This window comes from Nesoenas mayeri, assembly GCF_963082525.1.
Source record: "Nesoenas mayeri genome assembly, chromosome: 1".
Taxonomy (NCBI): domain Eukaryota; kingdom Metazoa; phylum Chordata; class Aves; order Columbiformes; family Columbidae; genus Nesoenas; species Nesoenas mayeri.
The window spans coordinates 157,623,930-157,650,753 of NC_137541.1; the positions used below are offsets into that span (position 1 = coordinate 157,623,930).

Consider the following 26,824-nt stretch of genomic DNA (forward strand, 5'->3'; position numbering starts at 1 on the left):
AGTAAAGAAGACTATTGTCCCCCCTGACCCAACCAACTGTGCTGGTTTCTGTACAATCTGGGAAAATTGTCGCTTTCTGTTATGTTGCTGTGCCTTATATTTTCTTTCAAATGCAGTGTTTGGTACATATAGATTGTACAGTATACAAAGCTGCCAAAGGGATGTGAGCGGGGAACGTAAGCCATGCAGTGAGCCAAAGTACAATTCAATGTCTTGAGGATGCCATTAAGAACAATATTGTACTTTTGCTTCATTGCCAGTAGCGCCGTGATGGCCTGAGGAGATCTGGGGCATGAATCAACCTAGAGATCCAGGGTAAGGAATCCGCCTAAACTGACCAGGAACAGGCACTGCCACCTCTCATTCAGAAAAACAGAAAGCTTGAGTTGCTGCAGGAGGCAAATTAAGTAGTTTTAAAGTAGAATAGCCACGTTTCTCTTTACCACACTACTTTTTTTTTTCAGTTTAGGGCAACCTGCAGAAGCTGAGCTTGTGCCCCTTTTGGAAGGGCAAGGTGGCATTAAGGAGATTTGTAGGAAAATCTGCAGGGTGTCTGCCTCAGTTTCTCCAGCTCCAAAAGCATTCACTTTCCTTTTGGGCAGGCACTGCCCAAACACTCTCTTTCCTCATCTTGATGGGTTTTTTTAAACTAATTAACAAAGGCAGATCCTTGTACTACATTATTCCATCTTGGCTGTGTGATTTAGTTGGCAGCTTCTCAATCACATGAAAAAATGCCTCTTTAATCAAAAGTTTCAAGCAGAATGAACCATTCTGGTCAAACATGAGTCAGCAGCCCCGTCACAGACTGTTTTCATCCTTCACCTTCCAGTAAATGGCCCAGGCACCTCTGGCCAGAGGGGTTTTTCTGGGAAGTTGCGTGACTCTGCACATTCTAGACAAGAAAATGAGAGCAGGTCCCCTCCTCTCCGGGACAGTGGTCAAGGCACAGCAGGAACAGCATCTCAGAGGTATGTAAAAAGAACAGTTGCAGTAGGAGAGCCCAGAGGCAGGAGTAGCCCAGTGTCCCAGCCCAGGAGTGGGCAGCAGCAGGGACCCAGGGAATAGCACGGGGACAGAGAAGATGGTGCTCACAGTGTGCAGGTGTCGCTGTTCTGGTGAGCTGCAGGTGCTGGCTTACTGAGGGAAATCAATTAATGGAAGCAGGAGCCTCTGAGAACCACACACTAACATTATGAACCCAGTAAAATCTTCTGGTATCTTCACCATCCTGCAGCACTGAGTTCCTGAGTGAGGAGGGGAAAAGAAAAATACATCCTCTTACCTGTTCTGAGCAAGTCACCAGCCCTCTCACTTCTGTTCAAGTCTTTTAAATCTTCCTCCTCTCCAGGTGCTCTGCTTTCCCAACACTGGATACGCAGCTCTTCCAGCAGGATATAGTCCTGTGTTACGAACAGCCCTAGTTCTTCATGCAGGCTTTAGCAAGAGCCTCTGCACAACGAAAGATCAGACACTTGGGTGTCCCTTTTCTGTAGGAGTTCAGGAGGGGACATGGCCTGAGGGACAGCGAGTGCCTCTAACAACACCCTGGGGTGGCCATGGGGCAGCTCCTTCTGGAAGGACTTGCATCCAGTGATCAACAGAAAGAAGATAAAGGGGAGGAAAATTTGAGTATGGAGTCTGAATACAAGAAGAAAATTCCCTTACAACTGTAAATGAAAATACACAGGGAAAGTCTGCACTAGCAAAATAAAACATCTAACCTGTAGTTTAAATCTAGTCTATACCAAGGCTTCAAAATATTACAAAAAATCTGAGCAGAATTTAAGCCATCAGCAGTATTTTTTCAGTGCTTACACAGAGTGTAGGAAAACTGCTTGCTTAACCACTCAGTGGTTCATTTTTCACTCTTACCAACTATTTGGTACAGTTTGTCTGGGGCCTCAAACCAGTGATACTATAATGGAGAAGATGAATCGGATAGGGGCTTTTGGTTTTGTTTTTTTAAAGAGGCTTTTCCTGTTTTAAAGCAGAAATGGTATTTTATTGATTTTATTTGATCCTGGAAAAATAATCAAAGAATTACAAAGATTATGTACAAGTATTTCTGGAAGTAAAAATCTGGGATCTGTTGCCAAGGTTTAACATCTGTGTTTGCTGCCTTAACCACTGATGATACAATAAATATGACTGTATAAAATCCGGCACATAGGACTGTCCATCTTCCGTGTTGAATTGCCTTAATTTTACTTTATGGATGGAAATAATAAAGGTTTAGCTAATTCAGCGATGTGGAGGCAACCTTTCATTCCAGTTCTACCAGCAGATCTCCTTCTCCAACAGTATCACCAGCTTTGCAGTGCACAGCTTTCACCTACGGTACAGAAACAGAAATCATTTCAAATCTTCCTCAACAGCATGGTTAAAGAAATGCCTATAGAGTATCACATTATGCTGGAAGGGCCTGGAGAGGTTGCCTGCTTGAGCTACAACGCTCAGAGTCCAGCTGAGTTTTGAGTTATCTCTCAGCATGGAGACTGTACCACCTCTCCAGTGACCAAATCGTTTCCAACACCTACCACTTGCTGGTTTTCTTATTATTTAGGTGCTTGAATATCTGAACATCAGATCAAGATGGCACTTCTAAAAACTCAAAAGCACCGTTCTTCTACCTGTTTGCACTGCTCTTCATTAACTACTAAATTTTTAGACAACAGCCTCTTCAACACTCACGCTTTGACATTTCAAGAAATATTGCAGTACCTCTTGCATTACAGATTTTAAGCATAACTGAATTTTGGGACTTCAGCCAGGAAGTGGCTTTCCCTCAATCCCCAGACAGCTGACATAGATGGATTCAAATCTGAATTTGAGTCCTTCAACATAACTGAACTTGGCAAAGGGCTACCGCTGTCAAATAAATGCAACTACATCTGTAGATGAATCATATAGTCATGTGCAGATTCCTGAATTTCAAAACACAAACATTTTATACTAATCCCCATTTCCTTTATAAAAGGCTGTAAAGTCTTTGAAGTCTCTTTCAGCACATAGAGCTCCAGAAAATATTTGAAGCTGTACATTACAGTTTGATTGCAATATTAATTCAGAGCTCACACTGACATGCCCAACCCTTGTTCAGCAGTTAGCTCAGTTCAGACATCCAAATGTTACCTTGGCCTCCTAAAGGCAACCTGCAGCACACCCAAAATACCAGGCTGCTGTGGCTACACTATTGCCCAACTCCGAGTGTGACAGCCTGAAGCCACACGAGCCGCGAGCACGTCTGGCTCCACAGCATGAGCACATCCCCTATGTTGCCCCAGACAAGGAGCTGATGCTGTACACAGCCACAGACACCAGAGATGTACAAAGAAGAGCTTTATTTCTAAATCAATAGCTAGGCAGCCTACCCAGTTCCCAAGTCTCAGTCTTTTAAGACATGAAAGCAGTGTGAAAAATATTATTTCTTCTCTTTTTCTACAAAGCCAAGGTTGAGCAAATATGGTAGCTGGCCAGTCTTTCAAACTCCCCAGTGATTTCTGACATGCAGGGGGGCAGCTCCCCGGCCCAGCCCGGTCACAGCTGACCCGTAGGAGACGGGAGGGACGCCAGCTCCTCTCCATCCTTCCCCCGTTTCTAAGCCACCTGCAACTGGAGTAAACTCAAAGTAGATAACAAACAAGCCACTTTTCTCACAGTCACAAACAGGAAGACAGGGTTTGATGCAGAAAAGGAATTCGGCCAGGAATGAAAATGGGAACGTCTTCCAGCTGAAGACAAATGAACTGAGTTTCAAAACATGGTTTCAAAGCATCAAAATGTGGACTAACGGCCAACACCAAACATCTCATTCCTGTGGCTGGGCCAAGTTCCTTTAGGACTCAGAGCCACGACTTCGCACTGCAGAACGGGATGAATTTTGTTTAGCAGCTTTGCTTCCACACAGCCCAAAACTTACTTAGATTTTTCAAATTCTTGAAATTCAAAAGAACCAAATAATTTGTTTATTATTAAAATGGAGCTGTCAAGGGTCATTGTAAGGTGCACATCAGGCCCACGGAATGGCCTGTGCACCATTCAAATCCCACTCTGAAGGCTTTAATAAGCCAAACGTGGGGCTTACGTGGCATCTGGACAGAGCAAGTGGGAGATATTTATTATTTGGAGAAGTACAAGCAGGATTTTAAGGAACAGGCCCACAGGCTGCAGCACACCTGGGTGGGAAAGGGCAGGTTACAGTAAAATCCAAGTGGTGGGTGGGAATGACATTTCATTACAAATGCTCACTAGTTAAAAATAGTGGACGCAAAGAGCAGCAAGAAGAGGTTAAACAAAGGAAGCAAAGATGAAAAACTAAATGCTGGCAAACATTAATCAAGTGAGAAAATAAATTACACAGGAATTAATGCATGAAATAAAATAATAAAGTGGCAACGTTAGAGCAACAGGAGAAGGCACATTCTCCCTCTCTGCATTTTTTTTTCTCGAGACCCAATTTTGCACGAGATGCACTGGAAGAGGCAAGTCCCAGGCCCCAGCCTCAGAGACAATCTTAGAGCTGTGCCAAATAAGCCTTTCTTGTAAACACACAAACAGTCCTTGGCATGGAGACTCATCTGGAGATCTGAGCAAACAGCAAACCTTGCCAGTGGCCAACCTCATCCCTGCCCTGGGCAGCCCAGGCTCCTTGCTGCCTCTCTCTGGGCTACGGGATCTTGCCTTGGGGTCTGTTCTGTTATTTTCAATAGCAAAACGGCAGCGCTTCAGGGACAGCAGAGGGGCAGACAAGGGCTAGGACAGGCTGGGAAATGCAAGGTAGAAGACATAATCCAGACTGCTCTCCCTTGGAAAGGGATGGAACAGGGGCCCATGTGGAGGTCTCAGACTGTGAATTATGATTTGGCACGGGGATGCTCTGAGGCCTTGATTTAGGGGCTGAAAGCCCCCAGACCAGATAGGGTTTAAGACATGCCCTTGGCATAGAAGCTGAACCAGTTCCTCGCTCGGAGCGCTGGTTTTGGTACATCCTGCACTGCAGGAGGAGAGTCCCAGCTCAGGGGCTGCAACACTGATTCCCCTACAAGCAAGACACCACAACGCACACGTAGCCTTGCAAAGCTTAACGCATTTGCTGATCGAAGTTTCATATTTAGCAGTCAAGGCAACTCTTTTTCTCATTTTCCTACAAAAGCACTTTCTGTGCCTTGTTCTGAGTATGGGTTTAATGCGAAATTGTTTGCCATTAATAAATTAACTGGCAAAGAGATCTCTCTTCTTCAGTTGCTCTCTGGAAAGATGGAATTTGGAAAAACGGTCTGCAACGCCTTTCAATTAAACTTGGCATTGTAACATCATAGAAAACAAATCATTTAGGAGAAAAGGAGTTGTATAAATTTCTGAAGCCAGTAAAACTATTTCCTGCTGTGCTATCTAAGGCTCGGGACTACTTAACTGCATTCACAGCAGATGCAAATGTTAAAAATTAAAGACACCTCACTTCGACAGACTTACAACAATCAGACTTAATTCCTTAACAACCAGAATCCTCCTTTTTTGCTTTTTAAATTCTATCCTATTTGACAAGTTGCATATGGTTTTAAGTGCCCCAAGGTAGCTTACCTTGCCTGTTTTAGCAGCAATCATACTGTTCTGCATTTTCATTGCTTCAATTACACAAATCTCTTGACCTTCTGAAACCTGGTAAAATTAAAGCAGTACAAAATGAGGACAGAGGATTTGAAATGCTCTGTGTATGATTCTTCTGAAAAATAAAGGGATTATTTCATTAAATGCTAAAAAGACTTGCATGGGACAAGACAAGTCAGATGGCTACACAGTCACGAATCACAGTTGCCTTTGAAAAACCAGTAGCGGCATGAGGAAAAAGGAATCACCTACTTAAAACCATCACCCCGACAAACCTGAAAGGCTCCTCTGCCACCCCATCCATTCAGCTCCAACTTCTACAGTTGGTGTTTCACATCCATCGCAGTTTGACATTAAATCTAGGGCAACATTTCACCTATGCAGCTTTGGCCAAAAGTTTCTTGGTGCGCATGTGGGGAAGCACGATCTGGGAGCTCTGGCAACACCCATGGGGATGAGGCTCAGCAGAAGGTCACACCTCTGGGCATGGTGGCACCTGATGGCAGCTGAGAACTGGGGGGTGGGAACAGGCCTGCAAGGAACTGCCATCTCTTGTCTGCAAAGGAGGCGTCGCAGAGACCAAACCTTCATTTTCACCACAGCCGACAGCTCTCAAAGGGAAACATTCAAGTCCCTGTGCCTCCCAGTCAGATCCTCCCTCCAACACCGTGGTCCGCACTGTGCAGGGGAAAAAAATCACTCAAGGCATTACGGTGGTTGTGGGGGGTGCCTACACATGAGAGGAAAAACACAGGATTCAGAATTTATCCCTCATATGACCCAGTGATCGGCCAGTCATCCCACAAAGACAGTGTGTTCTGGAGAGGGAAGGGGGCTGGGCCCTACACACTGGTATTTAGGACTTGCGTAGGTACAACCCTCGCCCCTCGGGGATGCCTGGGCTCCCAGTGCCCACTGCCTGTCTTCTCATTAGGATCTTCTCCAGATTTAGTCTGCCATCCACTCATCATCCCAGCAAATTTGGGATGCCTTCACTCTGATGATAAAGTTTCATTACTGAGGGTCATTTGAGACCCACAGAGATCTGGTCTATGCACTGTTGTAAATGCTGGCGCCCTCAAAATGTCTTTACATACACACACACATATACATATTTTTCTAAGTAGATGTAAAATGAATAATAATACATTGGGGAATGACCTATCAGAGAGCAGTGTAGGGGAAAGGGACCTGGGGGTCCTGGTGGACAGCAGGATGACCATGAGCCAGCACTGTGCCTTGTGGCCAGGAAGGCCAATGGCATCCTGGGGTGTATTAGAAGGGGGGTGGTTAGCAGGTCGAGAGAGGTTCTCCTTCTCCTCTACTCTGCCCTGGTGAGACCACATCTGGAATATTGTGTCCAGTTCTGGGCCCCTCAGTTCAAGAAGGACAGGGAAGTGCTGGAGAGAGTCCAGCGTAGGACAACAAAGATGATTAAGGGAGTGAAGCATCTCCCTTATGAGGAAAGGCTGAGGGAGCTGTGTCTCTCTAGCTTGGAGGAGACTGGAGGGGTGACCTCATTAATGTTTACAAATATGTAAAGGGTGAGTGCACAAGGATGGAGCCAGGCTCTTCTCGCTGACAACCAGCGGTAGGACAACGGGTAATGGGTTCAAACTGGAACACAAGAGGTTCCACTTAAATTTGAGAAGAAACTTCTTCTCAGTGAGGGTGCCAGAGCACTGGAACAGGCTGCCCAGGGGGGTTGTGGAGTCTCCTACTCTGGAGACATTCAGAACCCACCTGGACACATTCCTGTGTAACCTCATCTAGGTGTTCCTGCTCCAGCAGGGGGATTGGACTGGATGATCTTTTGAGGTCCCTTCCAATCCCTGACATTCTGTGATTCTATGTTTAAGGACAACTGTGTACCACTTTGGAGGAATATACTGTCTAAAAGACAGGTGTGAAGTCAGAGATCAAATGCACATTGCACGAAGTACATTCTGACAACTGAATAGTTTTTTTTTCCTAAAGTGTGCACTAGTGTTCAGCATTTCCCAGTGCTACTCTTGGCTAATGTCAACTGTACATTTTAAGCAATGAAGGTTGAGAAGCATTGATGTCTGCCTACGGATGCTGAGCAAAACAGAAGACAAAACAATATATTAAAAGGTGTTTACACACCACTTCCCCAAGAGACTGCCAGCAGCAATACGATGGGCTTTTGGGGGTGAATAAGGAAAGTGTTTGCTATGGGAACATGGTGTGCGAACCGGATACAGGAGAATAACCAACACTTCACCTGCAGAAATTCCATCCCGAGCTTCAGGTGAGCATTTAAGTCATTAGCAGTGTCAAATTCAGTGAGTAGTATCAAAGCCTTGTTCTTTGTCCTCGGTTATTTCCCCTCTATTCCATTTCCCTGTCTTTTGTCTCCCCGTTTCCACACCTGCTGCTCTGCCTGTAGCCTTGTCCCAGCAGCTCACTTGCTTGCTTTCTCTCTCTCTTTCTTTCTTCCTTTCTTTCTTCCTTCCTTTCTTCCTTCCCCTGACTCTCTTTCTTTCTTTCTTCCTTCCTCTCTCTCTCTTTCTTATTCTTTCCTTGCTTTTCATCGTCTTCTCCCCATCTCACTGCTCAGCTTTTCTTCCAGCTGCTCTGAACTTGCCAGACATTTCTGAGGTTAAGAGAAAGCTATGAATATCAATTTCTAATTAGGAGAATTAAAAAGAAAAGAAAACAAAGGCAATAATGTTTGCTTGAGGTTTGTTTGGTTGGTTTTTTTAAATAGCATGTTTCAGAAACAAATTTGCCATCCTCTGGTTAAACTCAGCTATCAAAAAGCCAAGAACATGGGCCTCCAAAGGTTGCTGAAGGTTGAGATGCTGAGGAGCGCAGATCTGAAGGTCTAATTTCAGATCTAATTTCAAAGGCACAAGAACCTCTCTTCAAGCCCCAGTGCGATTCGGTTTGCCCAAGTGTAACGTGGCTTCGTCAGGGGGCTGGTGCGCAAAGGAACCAGCCTGCAATTACCGCAGAGTTCAGGAAATACAGCTACTGGAAAAGCGCAGGATCGTCTCTGCACGTCCTACGTACAGCACTCAAATGCCAGGAAATGTGAGCGGTTGTGTCATGGAAATGTCCGTGGATCTGAATTTCTCCTCGGTTTTGTCCCATTCTCAAAAACAAAGTCTTTTTGTGCTTTATATAATATCTGCTGGGATGATGACAAAGGAAAGGGTGTCTGGGAAGGATAACCCACAAGACATATAGACAAAACACCCATTTAACATCTCCTAGTCTTACTAATTTGGAAGGAAGGAGACACTTTGAGCACATGTGAAAATGCTGTGTCAGTGCTGCTGCTGGCACGCAATTTGTTGAAAATTACCTTGGTGAAAGTGTCACTTAAGCACAGAAGTTTAATTACTGCTCTTATGTTAAACCTTTAGAGCTCCACTCATTGTGTTGCAAAGCGGTAAATCCTAAAATGAGGCACTTGTATCTCTCTTTTCTCTTTTTTCAGTCTTTTGGGCTTTGTCCAATTTCTTTCATTCCATAATTGCACATATCCTTTTGCCTGTCATTTAGCCTGCAAATGAAAACCGCAGCAATGTGTATGAGTTCTTGCTTCCTAACTTATTTAAGGATTTATCTGAACCATTTTTGATGCTGCGTTTTCATCACATAATGTATTTCTTTCAGTGGATGGCAAACCAATGTAAACCACCATCTTTACATTTCAATTTAAAGAGGCCTCAGTGATGACCCAAATCTGTCAAAACAGGCAAATAAAATCAAACAAAAAAAACTCGACTGATCGGAACCAAGCAAAATAAAAGGGCTCCTTTCCTTAAAGAAATAAAACTCGGGTATCTTTCTCACAGAGTTACGCTACAGACCAATCTACCTTTTACATTGCTTAGAATAGAAAAATAAATAAGCTATTAACTATTAGACCTGCAGCCTGTATTTTAGCACTTTATTTCTGCACGGTGCAGTTCAAAGTATCCGTTCAGTTTTGTTCTCTACAGACTGAAAAGGAAATAAAAGAAACAAAAATATAAAATAAATTAAATAAATAAAAAAATAAAATAAAATAAAATAAAATAAAAAATAAAATAAAATAAATAATAAAATAAAATAAAATAAAATAAAATAAAATAAAATAAAATAAAATAAATGAAAAAACCATGGAAGAGGAGGGTACTTAACATCTCGACGTTGCTGACAATTCCGATGTGAATTTGGGAAAAGTGTTTGCGTAACTCGGGGGCTGCAGGGTGGCTGTTTTCTCCTCTGGCCAAAAGGTTACGCACAGGACAGGGAACTGTCTCCAGTCATTTCCCCACCAAGTGACTCCCGACACGGGGTGGAAGTGGAATTTGGGAAGCGGCAACCCCCGAGCCGTTTCCCTTGGCTTGCGGGAGGACCATAAAGACTAATTGCACTTACAGATAGGCCCCTGCAACACCCAAGAGACACAAAAAGGCAGCGCAGACCCGAGGGCATCGCTGCCACGGGAGGGTTGTGAATCCGTACCCTTTCCTCCGACTTTTTGTGCGTCACCCGGCAAAGACTTAACGATTGTGACAGGACGTCTTCAACCTCGGGCTCACAAAATGGTCACAAGCCCGGCAAGTCTTTCTGATAAAGCCAACGGGGGCTGATGTATTTCCCCCACTCCCTGTCTAATTGGTGTAAAGTTTGCGGATCTGAATCCCCCACCTTTTATCCCGCTTGCCGCGTCCCCTCCTTTGACGTGAGGTCAGGGTTCACATTCGCATCCGATTATCGAAGTGGCGCTCATTAACCGGCAGCCGGCCCCGCACCAAAATGAGTTCGCTGGAAGGGGAACTCGGCCCATTTACTCAGCAGATTTTAGCATTTTAAGGAGGCCTGAATGTCACACAGTATTGCGACGTTTTGAGGAGTTTCAGACATCTCCAGCTGATGATTAATTGTGAGTGATGGGAAATAAAATCCAGTAAAGCCAGCTGCTTGCCATGGTCGGCAAAATTACTATAATGGATATAGGCTGCCAATTTTCCAGTTTTACTGGCAAGTCTTCCAAGTGTAATTAAGGGAAGTTATAAATGATATGGAAATCTATCAAGTCCCATTTATTTTCAGAGGACTCTTTCCCCTGAGACTTTTATCTTCAAGCTTATAGTTTGCTTTGTTGTGCTAATGATTTAAACCACTTCTTATTTCTGATTAAAGCCCCCAATATCCTTCATAAGAAGTTAGATCCACTTTACCCAGAGGGATTTAAAGAAACAGAAACCTTTTTAAAGTTGTGTTTGTTAATGCGCTGATCCCTCGCCTCCTTTGCGGCGGCAGAACAGAGCATCCTCCATCTTAGGCACCTCGCTGCCCTCTGGATTTCTGCTTCCCACAAACCCCGAGGATTGGGAAAGATCTGGTGGGGGGAGGGAGGGAAAAGAGGGAATTAACAAAAAAATAAAATTAAAAAAAAATCCACCGTCAACAAACCCTCCGAACCCTAAATCCTCCAAAAACAAAGATCAGAGGTGCTGCCTTAGGCACCAGGGGTTTAGCACAGGGTGGTGTTGCTCACTAATGTTGTTTGATTTGGAATAAAAGCATGAAAATGATGTGCAAAGGCCTAAAATTGGAGATGTAAAGGATGACTGCACAGTATTCCATTTCTCAATTTCATCCTTCAGAGCCACAAAATGGGGGTGATACAGTTACTGGATGAGATTTACAGTAACAGCTGTGGTCTTCCCACACAAGGGAGGACCTTCTAATGGGCTAAGGTCTGTTTTGAACAGACGGGGAGTAGCAAAACAAGGTTCCCTATTAAGGGTGTGCAGTAATATTCCTGGTAAAGAAAACGAGTAACGGTAGTCAGATTGCTTTAGGAGACCTAAATCTCCTTTCGCCGTCTAAAAGAAAAAAATAAAACAAAATAAAGAGCTATTTTAGAAAGCGCTAACTGCTAAATAAACGAAAGGCGTGTAAGGGTTTGGGGTTTTTTTTTTCCTTCATCTTCTTGCTACCCACTGTAAAGAATGCAAAGGAACCAGTGCCAGGGGCATATGGCTTTCTCCTGCGCTGAACATTCATACAAAAGACAGGTTCATCAGTCATTGGAGTATCTGGATGAAAAACTAGGTCCTGATGGATGGTATTTAGAGCTTACCTGCTGCTAGTACATTACCAGAGAAACACGGGTTTTGAAACCCACATGACACGAGAAACCGCAGACCACGGAATACCCCACGTGCGGGCGCGCTCACAACGTCCGCCAGGTTATACAAAATAAGAAATAAGCTATTTAAAACCCTCTGCCTAAAACTGGGCCCGCTGCAAGGAACCCTGGGTCAGCCCTACACAGGCCAATTAATGCACAGCATCTGCTGTATAGAAGCCGTGCATGAAGCACTTCCGAATGATTTCAGCAATTAAAAGAAAACTGTTTCCTGCCTGTTCTGACAGCAACTGTTTCAATGCAAGACTGAGCACCAAATCATTGTGTGCAGCTGAAAAAATTAAGGCTTTTTTTTTTTTTTAATCTTGTGAAAAGGGGGTGGGAGGGATGAAGATTTCTTAAGGAATCGGATCGTTCTTTTGTTGTCCGACATTCTGTGTTTTTCTGCCAAATTAGACAGAAGGCTCCGAGGGTTTACGGGGCCCTCTACAGTATCACCTTCTGGTGCACTGTGGCTCCCTAAAAAGATGGATCAATATCAACCCTGCTGATTTGCCTACAAAAGTGAAAATCCCTCAATTACATTTTTAAGACCATTATATTTAGAACACAGGTGCTCCGATGCGTAACATTTGTAAGGCTCTTGGAGCTCAAGGGGAAAAAATAAAACAATAAAACAAACAATGAGAGCCCTAAGCAAAAAAAAGGATCTTCGATTTGGTTCAAAGTGAAGCGAGAAGTGGATTTTATTGATATCTCCTCTCTCAGCTTTGGGGAGGCACCAGTAAATATCCCTCCCAATTTCCACTTTGCTGCAACTTGCGTCCCTACGGAGCCTGGTAAGGTAAGAAGGGGCAACGCAAGATGGTGCCACACGAAATCCAGTCACCCCCTCTTGTAGCCTTCTGCAAAATAATTACAAACACGCGTCTTGTTTGTGCTTGTGCAAACCCACTGAACAGTGAGTTAAGTACGCACTCGGTATCTAAAACCCTTGCGAAGACACCGGGATTTCTGTTTGTTTATTTATTGTTTAAGCTTAGTCCATGCTGGTATCATTCCCTTCCCAGCTTTTTTTCTCTCTGACTTGTTGGCAATCTGGCAGCAAAGCATCCCACAAGAAAACAAACCAAGAGGAACTGAATGAGCAGCAATTGAAATTCCTTGACATTGTCCATTGCCATGCGAAATAATTAGTGCGGGTTTTCCCTTCTTTCCAAATTAACTCTGAAACCAGAGCTACAGAGCCGCAAATATAATTAGCGGCAATAAATAGTAATTGACAAATCATTATTAAACTTCTTTTTTCCTTTTTGCCCCGCTCCTTTAACAAAGATAAGCACAGCCCTAATGTTGTGACCTCTGATTAACCAAAGGTCAGTGATGTCCCCCTGACAGCAACAAGTGCTGGTCATTGCACCCCCACTTATCCAAAACACACGTCTCCGACGGCTCCTGAGACCCCGGCAGAGCCTTCCTGAGGCTGAGCCTTGTGCGGCTCAGCCCAAAGCCAGGCTTAACTCCCAGCACAGCAAGCTTTAGCAGTCAGCTTTTCCAGTAAGGGATAAAAACTTGCTTATCGTTTGAAAAGGTAAAGCATACCAATAATAATAATATAACAATCTATGATTTCTTTACAAAGGAGTTTTCCCCTGGGAGGAAACGCTAGTAATATTGAATATCTGTACCTCATCACTGGAATAGGATTTCATTCTTACTTACGCCACACTCATACACAAAGCTAAGACTGCGCAATGGCATAAAGATACAGAAGAAAAATTGAAGTAATGTATAAAATCTAAGCAAAGTAAAATATAAAATGTACATAAATATATTATGACCAATTACTACCGTTATTTTTTTTTTAATTATTACTTGTGCTATAAGAACGGCGAAATTTTTGAATGCTTTTACACTTTAAGTTTCACAACTGTAAAAAATGGTTTCATTTCCTATTTACCAATATGGTTTTTTTCCCCACAAATATACACCCCCCAAAAATCATTTAATGCACAGAATCATAAAAACTACATTAAATTCATGACACTTTTGGTCAAGTTTACAAACCCCTTTGAACAGTTAATATTTGCTCTGGAATCGCCAAAGGACAGGAGGGAGGAAAGGAGGCAAAGGGAAAGCAAGAACAGAACAATAAAAGGAAGAAATTCATGCATAACAGAAAAACCTTATTTCAATTTAAGACTATCTTACTAAGTTATTAATTGATACCATATTTGTCTATATAAACTGTAGAACTGTTCCTTAAGCAAGTAATCTTTTACTGTTTTTCCTCCTTGTTGTTATTTCTCTGTTATAAATTCCAACCAGTACAAATACGGGTATAAGATAAGAAAGAACAAGGTTTTTTTAAAAAAAATATTTTGGGGTTTTTTTAGGATTTTAAGGTTTGAAGGGTAAATATGATTTAAAGCAACACACCGATGGCAACAGGCGACTTTATAACTGCACCTTTTCTTTCACAAGAATGAACGATGTACTGAGGAACAGCATTTGGGAAGCTGGTTTTTGCTTTTTATTAGCGAGCACGTCAGCAGTAGAGATCATGCAAAACACCTTTTTGCCATAGCAAGGACTTTCCTAAGCTTGTGAAATAGAAAACTGTGGAGGAAGATTTAAAAAAAAAATATTTTATAAAGAAAAACAAGAGAAATTGAAATAACGTGCATGCAACTGAATGAGAAATGCAGTTTAGAAGAACTGGAATGAAGTTTAAAACATCTTCCTGCCTTGTTTTTAAGATGGGGAATCACTGACAGGGGTGTGTTTTGTAAGTTATACAACTGAAAAAGCAGCTTTCAAGATACCCAATTTTGGAATTACTAAGGATATATATTTAACAGCTGACAGCTTGGCAGAAAAATCAGCCCATGCCATGTCAATACCCATGGCCACACTAGCACTGATTTTAAACAATAAGAAATTTTTATATAAGTCAATTTAAAAAGTGGTTTGGATGGTGCTAACTTCCAAAACCTGGGGTAATCTTGAATTACTGGAGAGAGGAAATTTACAAACTTGGGTCAAAATAATGAACTGCCCTCTTCTTTTGGCTGTAGTCCTACCAAGCTTCAGTAATGCTGGGCTGTTTACACAGAGCTGCTTTGCTCTTATATATTTACGGATGGGGGGAATCATTATAGCGATTTAGGCTCCCAGCACTGGTGCTGGCTTATTGACCAACGCTTGGCTTAGTGATGCCACCTGCTCTGCCTAATTTAATTAAAAAAGAAAAACAACCAACAGAAATATACAGCTAAAAGAAAAAGACCCACACCTTTGCACTCCTGACAGATGGAAAACAGAAAAGGCAAAAACTATACGCACAGGTGAAAATACAGCAAAGGCTACAAGGCAGCCGGGACAGTTGAGATGTTTTGTTGTCATGGGCAGTTCAGACGGCCAAACTCAGTTTTGGGAGCACTTTTGGGGCAGTTGCTTTAAATGGGGTACAACAACATTGCTTGCAGGTGCCTCCCTATTTCCTGCCCCCCAAGCAAAGCAGTGAATTTGTGCAGCTTTAGGGGTTTTGACGGTGCTGTATCTCCCCAAATGGATGCTTCCTATATGACGTGGCTGCATTATCGCGAGGAACGTAAGCTAAATTTAAATCTTCTCTCCCTAAATGATATTAATCTTCTTTCCAGTCAGACAGATTCCAAACCGGTTTGTTGTTTATGTTGCTTTCTGCTTCAGAGTGGCTCACTGTCTTTCCAGTAATAACTGAGTGACAACTAATTACAGTCTTCTGATCACATGAAGGAAAATAGAGTAGAAAGTAACTAAAAAGCTAAAAAAGTTGGCAGTATCACAAGTTCTGCTTCTCTCTAAATGACAAACAGCACTTCCCCACTGTGTTAGTAAAATCTCTAGATCATCTTACAGACAAAAGAAAATAAATTCCTTCCATATGCAATAGCTTTTGGCAAAAAATGAATTGAAAACTGCTTATCAGACCAGCCGGATAAAGGATGCTCACACAACCTTCTCTCGGGCTTCATCAGGCCAAAGCATTTTTCAGCAACAGCAGCCAAACGAGAACACCTGAGCTTCATGGAAAAACAATGACCCAACGAGCGAGGAAAACTAACGCCAAGATCGGCATCGCCTTCTCCTTTGGCTGAGGACACACCGAGAGGGGCCAACAAACACCATACGCTTCACCTGACTGTGCGTGATGCCCTGTAGCCAAACTGTGGGCAACAAACACGAGTTTGCAAGCCCGGCCATTCGGGCCAAGACGAGATGTCCCTCTCTAGGAGTTTCTTCCCCATTTGTGAAGTTATAGCTGAAGGAGGGGGACGGCAGCCCAGAGCCTGGTGCTGCCGCAGGCACCGCGCCGCTCAGCAGAGGCCGCGGGCCAGGAGAAGACAACCTCGGAGCAGCAATAAAGCTGCCTGGTTACGAGCGAAGGAAGGAAGGAAGGAAGGAAGGAAGGACGGACAACCACCTCACTCTCTGCCATCTTCCAGCTGTGCTGTTTTTCAGACACCCTGCAAATCTGAACTGCCAGACCCAGTGGCAAACAGAGCTCGCTCTACAGAATGGGAGCTACTTTAATTCCCATTTCTCCAGCACGCTAAAGAAACCAAGACTTTTCCCAAGCAGAGCAACAAAAAGGGCTGTATTTATCAGGGAGCTGCAGCTCCCTGCCCATCACGCCTTGAACAGCTGTAGTGAGTGAGCCCGTTCCTGACGGACAGCCAAGACGTGTAATCTGAATCACGCCATCCCACTGCTTATTCAGTGCCGATAGCTGATGCCACCCTCATCTCGCTCGCTGCCTCGCCTTTTTTTTAAACGTTTTGACACTAGTCCTGAAAAGGAAGGATTTAAGTTAAACCCTTTTCAATAACGCAAATGTGTTTTTGCAATTAAAGCCACACAATTAGCATTGACGAGCTCAGGTCAGAATGTAGATTATGCCATTCAAATGTTCTGCCACTCGGCGCCTCCAGCAAAAAGCTGCAGGAGAGGAAGAGAAAAATCTCCACACATTATTTAACAACTTGTGCTCTGATGCACTGCACCACTTGTGAATTTGTGGAGGGAGGTTCATTCATTTGTTGACTTAAAATCCCTTTGACTTCGGCCTCCTTCTCCACTGGTTGAAGACAACAAAAACTGTTATTCAGCACAAGAAGGCTGGTAACATCTAGCAGAATTAACTTCTCCAAAAAATCTTGAATTTAAAAAGGTTCAAAATCCTTGCCTTAAAAATTTCCCTTCATTTTTCACAAAAATAAAAGCATTTGTTTAAGATCTCCCTCACTCAGGCACTCGTACAGCCTAGACACAGCAATCACAGATTTCCCTGTCCATGCGATGACCTACTGGTTCATTTTAATTGAATACTGCTGGTTTTAAAGGTACAAACTGTGTGTGTGTGCACGTGTAGATCACAAAAGTAGAAAGCTACGTGTAGAAGCTAAAATAATTTATCTCTTGCTAATTTTTACTAAGCTGTATTTAGTTCTGTTTTCTCAGAAATGTCTTTATTTCATTAACACAAACATTTGCACCTACAGATTTTAATACTAACATGATGACTCCATTCTCCTGAACCACATGTTCTAAAACCAGAAGTGGCATCACAGCAAAATGTAAGCAAACATATCACTGTACTAGCACAACTGATGATCATCACATCGTTAAGTGCAGCGCTAATTTTGGACTTGAGATCTTGATTACATTTATACAACATCTCTCAAGAAAATCTGGGTTTCATTGCCATAAATTACAAACTCCGTGACTAAAGCTTTCTGTTTGGATCCAAGTGCCACATACACGTTTCTGGCATCATTTAACTGACAAGAGCACTTTAAAATTAATCTGCACAATCTGATTCAAATATTCCTGTATCTGCATCACTCTGTTGCTTTCAATGGTTATGAGAGATATGGGCTGCGACCTTAGAAATAACCTATGATAAAACGCAGTAGAATTTCATTTAAAGCTCTAGTTGAAGTAGGTGTTTATATGTAACTCTAAAACACTCTATTTACATTCATTTCCAGCTCAATGTAAGGTAAGAAGCACTGGAAATCCCCAGGACAGCAATGGCACATTCTGTTGCCCTTCTGTGTGTCAAGTTTACTCCTTCCGCAGGACAAGAGGATTCTCCTAAGAGACTGGGAATTCCCAGCATGGAATTCCAAATTTAGGAATGTCATATGTCTTGCAAAACGCTAACACAGGGATTCTTTTTTTTTTTTTTTTTTTTAAAAAAAAAAAAAGGTGAGGGAGGAAAATGAAGTTAAATATCTATCCTGTGTCCCTTCTGTTTAGTAACAGTATCATTGCCTCAAGGCAGAAAATCAACAATCCCCTTCTGCAAGCACTAACAGCATATATAGACTTACATATATTTACATGCACATAGATACACACACACACAATTTTTTTGCCCCTGCCAAGGCATTTGTGATACAAACCCAAGATATTTGTTGAGTTTCAGCTGTGGACTTGTACTCAGCTGAAAATTTTCCTTTTAAAGCCCGTTTAATTGGAACTGTGTTTCCTTATTAGTTTTTATAATTCAAACGAAAAGCAGCACGCATCCTTCAGCACACTTTATCCTACAGGTGAGGTTAAAAAAAGAAACCAACCCTGTGACCTGTAGTTTCAGTTGCACCAAGGAGAGATGGGTGTGGAATATATAATGAAAATGCAGATATATAGATCGCGTTTCTTACCATGTCCCCGGGCTTGACAGAAACTGCCACCACTGCTCCAGGCATGGGAGATCTCAAAATGCTGGAGGTGTCCTCTGCTACTTTCTCCGGCATGTACTTGCTCAGATCCGCAGCAACCTTCGTCAGGATTTGTAATTTGTACTAAAGAATAGGAAGAGGAATGTTTTAGACAACCGCACTTTGGTGAATTCCAGTCGATAATCTGCACTATATGATGGCATGTTTTCACGTAATACATCTGTTAGCTGTTCTTCACAGGAGTGTCTAAAAATCGCTGTTTGAAATCTTTATTCACTGTTATGTTTTCAGGATGTGGAAAGAAAAATATGCAGCCCCAATCTGCAGCAACGAGCGCATAAAAGGGAAGAATCAAGTACAGTACAGAAATGTCAGATTCATTTAAAAAGTGAGGGTAAAGAAGAAGATACAAATGAAATAAAAAATACATTTTAAAAAAACACAAAAAATATCCCCATGCCTACTGCACATAATCTTCAGTGGATAAGGAATACAGAGCGATTTGTTTCCAGTGCTGTGCTGAATTAGGAATTGACCTTTCGGGAAAGCCTGCCAGATTTTCAATGACGTGATTGATTTCAAACATTACGTTTACTTTTTAAACATTTCTTTTTGTTGTGTATTTAATGTTTGAAGTTAATAACTTGCTTTGTATTTTGCGATTAAAACATATTAGATAATTTCAATTCGATTTTTTTATGCACGGGCTGAATGATGGAACACTGTAGCTGTATTGAATATACTTTATAAAAACTGTTCAGCAGCTGTTATCTACCTTGAGAAAAGATAAAAGGAGGGAAAAAAGTATGTTTTCTGTAGTATGTTTTATAGCAATTAGAAATCGAAAAGAATACGATGAACCTCAAGTGACTGAGAGCATCCCTTTAAACAAAACCTTTCCGAAAACATCTAAGTGTGTACACTCATTTCAGCTCCAGGCTTTTAGTTTTTACAAACTTGCAGTCGCTGAGGGATAATTCCTTGCACGTAGGCAGATGGCCGTCCCCTTCGTCCCAATGCACTTGAACACCAATGCAAAAAGCCAGTAGATGGCAGCCGGTCTCTGCATGAAACTCCTGCTCCACCAAGGCCAAGCGAGTGAAGACCCAGCTCCACCACACTTCATCAATAATGGAAACAAAGGTTTTAATAATAAGCATCGGATGAAGCGCATTTACAATTCAAATGCGTATTTTGCTGATGCAAAGTTCAACACCTTGCTTTGAACAGTATGTTTTCCTCCAAAACAATTAGCTATTGTTTTATCAGCAAGAAAATGTCTTTACTTTTCATTTTTACAGACAGAAAAAATCTGATCTCCTTATGGTGAAGGTAAAGGGGGACTCTACCTTCTGCTTCTGTAGAGAGTATAACAAGGTATACAGAAATACATTCAAAAGGTGATTAATTCTGCAATGACATCTTTAAAAAGCAGCTTTCAGAGCCAAATTAAAAATACATAACAGAGGATTATCATCCTCCATAAATGGCGTTTGGACACACAAGATTACGTGCAATGAAGAGTGCAGCCATTCAGTTAGAAATCCTTGCTTTTAATCAGAAATAAAACCAAATGGTTAAATGAACCGATCCCCACCACCGCTCTAGTAAATGGAATAAAACGCCACAACAATATTCCTTGAAGCTGTAAGTGGCACCCAAAGATTTGAGAACCCGTTCCCAAACATGGCCATGATTGATGCGGCGCCAGGAAACCAGCACCATTTTGTATGCAAAAAGCTGCTTTAACTCCAAGCCTCCTGCAGGCATCATCATGACAATTAGGACTGTGGCATTCACATTTTTCCAACCCAAAAATACAGCTAGTTCTCTACCTGCACAAGCAACTACATTCGATTCCCTGTGCTCCTTCCAGTTGTTTTTTCCTGAAAGTAACACATATGTGTGCACGTATGCACACTTGCAGGTACGCTCTGTAAGGAGAGGGGAGGCGATGCCTATAGGAGATTTGATGACATAAGTTGCAAATAGAATTGCAGCAGTGTGACAAGTCAAATAATAACATCTTCTGCATGTTTCTTTACTCTTGAGTGTCTGTTTTGCAATCAAGACATACAAGTGTCTGCCAGTTTCTGAAGGATATGATCCTTAAGTGAAATTACTGTGCAAATAAAAGCTTTTTACTCCTATTAAAATTCATCTGAGTCATAAGTGGCAAGGAAAAAAAGCTTGCAGAGTGTATTCTGCTGTCAATCTAATAAACATTCTGTGCAGAGGGACTATTTATCAAAGATAAATTGTACTTAAAAGTCCTTCATTAAATCTATGGGGGGGAATATAATTACACCAAATTGCACAGTTTCAGTATCCATGGTTAGTGTCTTCTTTGTACTCAGAGTTTGAAAATACAAGAAAAAAAAAAATAAGAACACAGAAATAAGTTAAGATTTGTGGACTGTATTGTTGCCTCTTGCACGAGACTATTTTGATATGGTTTCAAAGGATTAGATGTCGTTCAGTTTTCTAAACCACATATAACACTTCTGAGCCGCCCAATCTCGAAATTCTAACCCTAAGTGAAAGCAAGACCTTCTGCACGCATCTAGGTTGCAGTATTTCGCAGGGACTGAAATGCAGAATTCCCTATGCACTCCACAACACACAGCAGTGGGGAAAAAACCATGTTCCTCGGTATGCTGCACTTTAAAGCTCAGCTCTCCACACCAAGTTAAAATATCCCTAGCAAACATTGTTTTTACTATCTTTATAATTTTCATATCTTTTAGATTCCTTTCTCTGCAGGACTCCTGCTTTGCTTGGAGTGAGATGTGAGAGTCAGTACACTCAAAGCTTTAAAATGCTGGTCTTTGTTATTGATGAGCTGTTCCTTTTCCTTTTGTATTTGTTTATTGTTCTTTAGTCTGTTTGGGGGATAAGCAAGTTACTGTAATCAAAAAGTAAAAAATAACAACAGTAAACTTCTGGGGAAAGGCCTTTTTTTGGCACAGTTGGTTCACAAGTGACCTTTCGGAATATAAAAAGACAAAGCCAGCAAAGAAAAGTTCCTTCTTTAAGATTACTCTTGATGTATTTCTGCTGCTGGCTGGACCCCACTAAATACCCACATAAATGTTCCCTTTGTAAGACTCCTATCTCTGGGGGATGAGCTGTGCTGGAAAACCACCTCCAACAACCCCTGCCAGTGCTGCTACAACAAAGACAATTAAGAATATACCACACTTTTTCATTACACGAGTAACGCTGCTGCTATGCCTTTGATTTACTGAGGACAACACTGAACATAACAAAGCAGAAGTTTTGATGCGCTACTCTCAGAGCATGGACACGGTTCATGTTTTTTCTTCCTTTCTCCTCACAAGGAGGAGGAGGAGATGGAAGAAAGAAGGGGCATAAATTGGGGAAGGCTGTAAAGTTTGGGTTATAAATAGAGACCAGAAGGTTTCCACCGGCCTAAACCAGAAGAAACATCTGTTAGAGTCATAAATAGATGGCGGGTGGACTCTCAGAGCAATGAAACCTGCTAGATGTCAGATCTGAGCTGATGAGCAGTTGTCACCAGCCACCACTCCACTTCACAGGGTTTCAGAGCCTAATTCATCCGGCTAAAGCAAAGTTAATAAAGAGGTATCCAAAAGGAGCTGTACAGCTTTGGACGGCATAGAAAACAGGTGTTTCTTTTCCATGGGACTGCTGGAGTCCACCAACAGTCGACAAAAATTATAGTAGGGAAAAGCGATGTTACCTAATAGGTAACAGTATCCTGCCCTACATGTCCCACTCAATGAATTGATGTTTATGTAACACAAAACTACCTCTTACAACCAAATTGTGGGGACAAAAAAAAAAAGAAGAAAACAAAAAGGTGTAATAATAGCAGTGCAAAGGAGTAAAGACAGGGCGAAGAAAGCAAATACAGTGGACATTATACCTTGGTTTTTGTGTAGGTATATAACATACTGATCCCCCAAGTCAGTAGACAAGTAGACCGGCAGCCATTACAGAAAAGGTGTCTGTGGCACATCTGACCCCACCTTTGCTTAAAAGCAAGTCCTGCAGTTCGCACAGATGCAGCTCCCTTGCTGTGTATGGCAGAATGTTGTAATACTTTAGTGAAATGCTCAAAACTGCACTCTGTTGCACCTCACATTAGTTTATTAAATATGATCATCCCCGTACACCTGAAACTCATGTCCCCAGAAGCTGCAAATGTTCGAACTCCATTGGAGATTTTATAGAGCAGTCTAATGTATCACTACCCCTGTGTTACTTAGAACAGTGTTTGGACTGCTGACCAGATGTGGATTTTCAGTATGCTTTACCCAAATGTTCAACCATGGTTTTCAAATGTCTGTCATTTTTGTGGTCAGAAACATGAAAATCTTATGTAGCTCACATTTCAGTAGAGAAACCATGTGCGTCTTTATTATTTTCGCTAACCTTACACTCTCATTTTTTGAATCGGTTACATTTATTAACTGTGGTCATATAATTTCCTTTTAACATTCCTAATGCACATCCTGCCTCAAGTCACTTAACTGCTGTCACCTGCACTTCAACCATCATGGATTTGCAAGTAGTATGTTATTCAGTATTCATTAAATCAATACCAGGCAATGTCCCAGCGCTGAACACAATGAGCACACTGCCTTCTTTATTAACCATTATACATTTTAATACTGCAATCATAACCTTGCTTAGATTTCCACCATAGCATCTAAAGAGGAAAATAATGTGTTTATTCCGTATTACTTGAAGGTGTCAGGCACCACCTTCTTTCCGAGTCAAGGATCTTTTTACTCAATAAGGAGATAAATGACAGTTTTGCAAATCAGGGAGGCTTTTTTTCCAGGCTCTGAGTTCTAGAGCTAATTTACTTCCACAGGGTGGTGGTGAGGATTGGCTTTAACACCTGCACAAAATAACAGCACTTTTAGTCTAAGGGAGGAGCAAACAACACGCTACGGAGATAGTAGAGAAGGGGGGAAAAAAAACACAACACAGACACAAAAAATCACGAGCCTTTAGCAGCAGCAAAATGAAAGAAAAAAAGAGAGAAGCCTCACCACCAGATAGGACACACTCCAGCAACAGAAACTTAATTAGAATCGTAATTCAGCCACATTTCCCACTTTCTGTTCCTTGTGTGATACATAATTAACACTCTCAAGAAACCTAACAAGGGTTAAAGCCAGGAGAAAAAAAAAAAGGAGAATAAAATAAAAAGCAGCATTCCCTCCACTTCAGACGAAGGTTGAACAGGCAGAACCAAAACCGCATAGACTGACAGGCTGGCGATGTCCTTCGCCGGGAGGACAGGCGAGGGGAGAAGGGAGCGGGGAGCGGGCAGGGAGCGGGGAGCGGGCAGGGAGCGGGCAAGGAGCGGGCAGGAGCGGGCAGGGAGCGGGCAGGGAGCGGAGGAGCCGGCTGCAGTGACGGCAGTCTGTTAGCACAAGGCTTTTGACAACTCCATCAGCGCAGTCTCAAGGTAGCTGTCAATCAGGATGCATCATTTAATACAACAGCACACTGAGGATTTTCTCCTACAAGCCACATGACAGCGTAGCTACAGCTCTATTTATATCAGCGCCCAGTTGTGTTTACAATGCGGCTGTAATTAGAAAAGATGCAACAGGCAGCAATATTATTCAGATTTCCATTTCTCCGCGCTGCCATGTAAAGTGCGATCTTGCTTCACAGAGTCATGCGAAATGACAAAAGCGCTATTTTCTTCAGTCTCCGTGCTCAGACAGCACTTCATTTGCAGCTATCTATAATTAGATTAATGGTGTAGTGCCGTACAAAGCAGGCCCACTTCACATCAGATAGCATATGAATTAGGACAAACACTTATTTCAATTCCAGGCAGAGAAAGCAGTGACTGGGGTATTTAGCATACCCTTTATGGTGGAATGAGATGTTAATTGTGTACCATTACCTCTAAACTGCTTGCTTGTTGTATAAATCACTGTGCTAATTGATGCAGAGATAGAAACGTAGCCACGGGCAAGAAAGCAACGGAATGAGAGCTGAAGATGGTGGGTAAAGGATTATCGAGTAAAAACATATGGAGATGAGGTTCCTTTGAAACCTGCCCACAAGCAGTACCACTATAAAATACAGGGTGAAAAGTGCTGCGCTGATGTGTAAGAAAAAGGGGAGACACGTTTTACGTCATGGTTTCAGAACAGAACCTGAGGAGCGAATCCGAGCCAAGCAGAAAACTGAAGGATAAATGTGTGTAATGAACCTCGACACACGCTTCCAAAAGAGAAGTAGCAGGCTAAGTGCGTCCTGGGAATGGTCACCCCGTGGCCCGGATTTGGGGGGCCTGAGCTAATAAGTAACACTTGCAAACTATCCGAAGCATACGTACCCCTGACACACCTGAGGACTAAAAATATAATAGTTATAGTAATAATATCCTTATTTAATAAACAACCACAAAACCAAGTGTCTACTGATAAGTTAAACGTTGTAATAAGGAGGAAGAAGGGAAGAAGCTTCTGTACTACTTTTGAAGAGAAGCTGCCAAAGTACTGTATATTGTGATTAAGTTATAAAAGGCATACCCGTCATTAACCAATTGACATGATAAATGCTTTCTGACCACTTGCAAAACGAGGGGATATTTTTCAAGTTTTAGGTACTTCTGCATGACAAGCTGGAGACAGAAGATTAAGCAATACATTGTTCGGAAGCAGAGTGCTTAGTTTATGTTTAACTAATAATTAATAGAGGTATTGTAAGTAAGAAACTAAACAATTATAGCTAACATCATCAATTATTTCTTAGTATAGATGTGTTGTATGTCAAAATTTTCAAGAATGGTAATGCATATGTTATAATTATGTGAATATAAGCAACAAAAGAGCATCCAGTCACTGGAGCACTTATGGAGGATGGTCCCCAGTGTTCCCCAGCACTGATAAAGAATACCACTTAACAGTATAACTGACTCTGCTGTTAAGTCTATTTCTTCATTTCACTGTAGGTACACAGGCTAGAATATGTGTACGTACACAAGAAATTCCCTGAAAATCCCTCTCCACATACTGCGGAAGCAGGAGAGGAGTGTCTCTCGGACGTAACAAGCAGCTATGTCAGCACCAGGTCGAAGGCAGCCTGCTTTCTCCTAGATGGGGTTTGTAGTTTGTCATCTCTAAACCAGCATTACAGCCCCAGGGGCATCCGTAACTGTGCTCCCCAGCAGATCCTCTTGCCTTAAATAAACCATGAGTTTGACCAAACCCTCTGCCCACACTCCCTAACACACAGAGCTTCAGCTTTCTCCTGTAGCTGGGCACCTTTTCTTTATGAAATAGGTTAGACCATAATGCTTTTAGGACCCTTTCCCCTCTGTTACATTTGGCTGAGGGCCATCAGCTAAGCCCAAGTGAGTGGGGAGCTGGGGGACAAGCACACAATGGACATCCAGCATGCCCACCTGGGAAAGGTGGCTAAAAATAGCATTACAAAAGGAAGATGAGCTACAATGCCATCTTGAGCATCACATTCAAGGACAAGCCGACTGGGTGACATGCTCACTTTCAAGCCGTGTTGCTTCCCCTACAGACGCTGCAAATCTGCTTGGTGTAACTATTCTGCAGAAGACCGACTCCAGTATATATGTTGTATCCAACACCACTGCACTCTAAAATCATCTCCCCTCTGCCCTCAAATTATTATATTAACTTTTTTCTTAAGCTTCTTCTTCAGAAAACTTGGTTGAACTTGTACGCAACTGAGACTTAGCTTCATACTTTGATCACTAACAAAATGCCAAGACAAAATGCTAGCAACCAAAACACTCCTCAATGTCCTATTCTAAGAAAATATATTCCCCTCACTCACAACATGATACTTAAGAGCAAATGCTGACTTTCAGCCGTAAGGTCTAAGATCTTAGCATACTGAAATAAACTTCCAAAAAAACACAAGGTATCTTCCCCTTGAGTGTTCAATCCCCATGACTTTTCAGTGTTTGATATTGCCTTAGCTTAAAGGAGCAAAGGGAATGCATTATATCTACTAGATACCTCACTGTCTTAAGGTGCATTAAAAAGAGTGAGATGTTGGATTTTCCAACCTTGATTTTAATTTCTTTTTGCAGGGTGGGGTGGGGGTGGGAGGGGAGTAAAATGTTGCAGTAGTGTTTATTGACTTCAGTTCCCAAAGAAATGCACGTAACAAATATATATGTATATGCATATCCATGTAAATTAGGGAGGGCTTAGGGGTGGACAGTTACCCATTACAAACAAGCAGTACTAATGTACAAATTACTGCCTGCTGCAAAATCAAGTGAATAGCAGAAGAGAATCATGTATTGGTTGATGAAGTGCTTCAATTACTTTGAGAGGAACCTTTAAATTATTTCCAACAC

The 26,824-nt window shown here is 42.1% G+C and overlaps 1 protein-coding gene across 1 annotated transcript in view; it reads right to left on the reverse strand.

Annotated features, from left to right (window-relative positions):
• Positions 1 to 1,819: 1,819 nt before the first annotated feature.
• The window catches only part of PCCA (propionyl-CoA carboxylase subunit alpha), a 285,773-nt gene continuing 260,768 nt past the window's right edge, over positions 1,820 to 26,824 (reverse strand). Inside the window, exons 22-24 of the mRNA XM_080356435.1 lie at positions 18,442 to 18,582; positions 5,584 to 5,661; positions 1,820 to 2,335 (exon numbers count right to left, since the gene is read on the reverse strand). Of these exons, the coding sequence (XP_080212561.1) occupies positions 2,267 to 2,335; positions 5,584 to 5,661; positions 18,442 to 18,582 (288 nt within the window). The 3' untranslated portion in view covers positions 1,820 to 2,266. The remainder of the gene's footprint in view (positions 2,336 to 5,583; positions 5,662 to 18,441; positions 18,583 to 26,824) is intronic.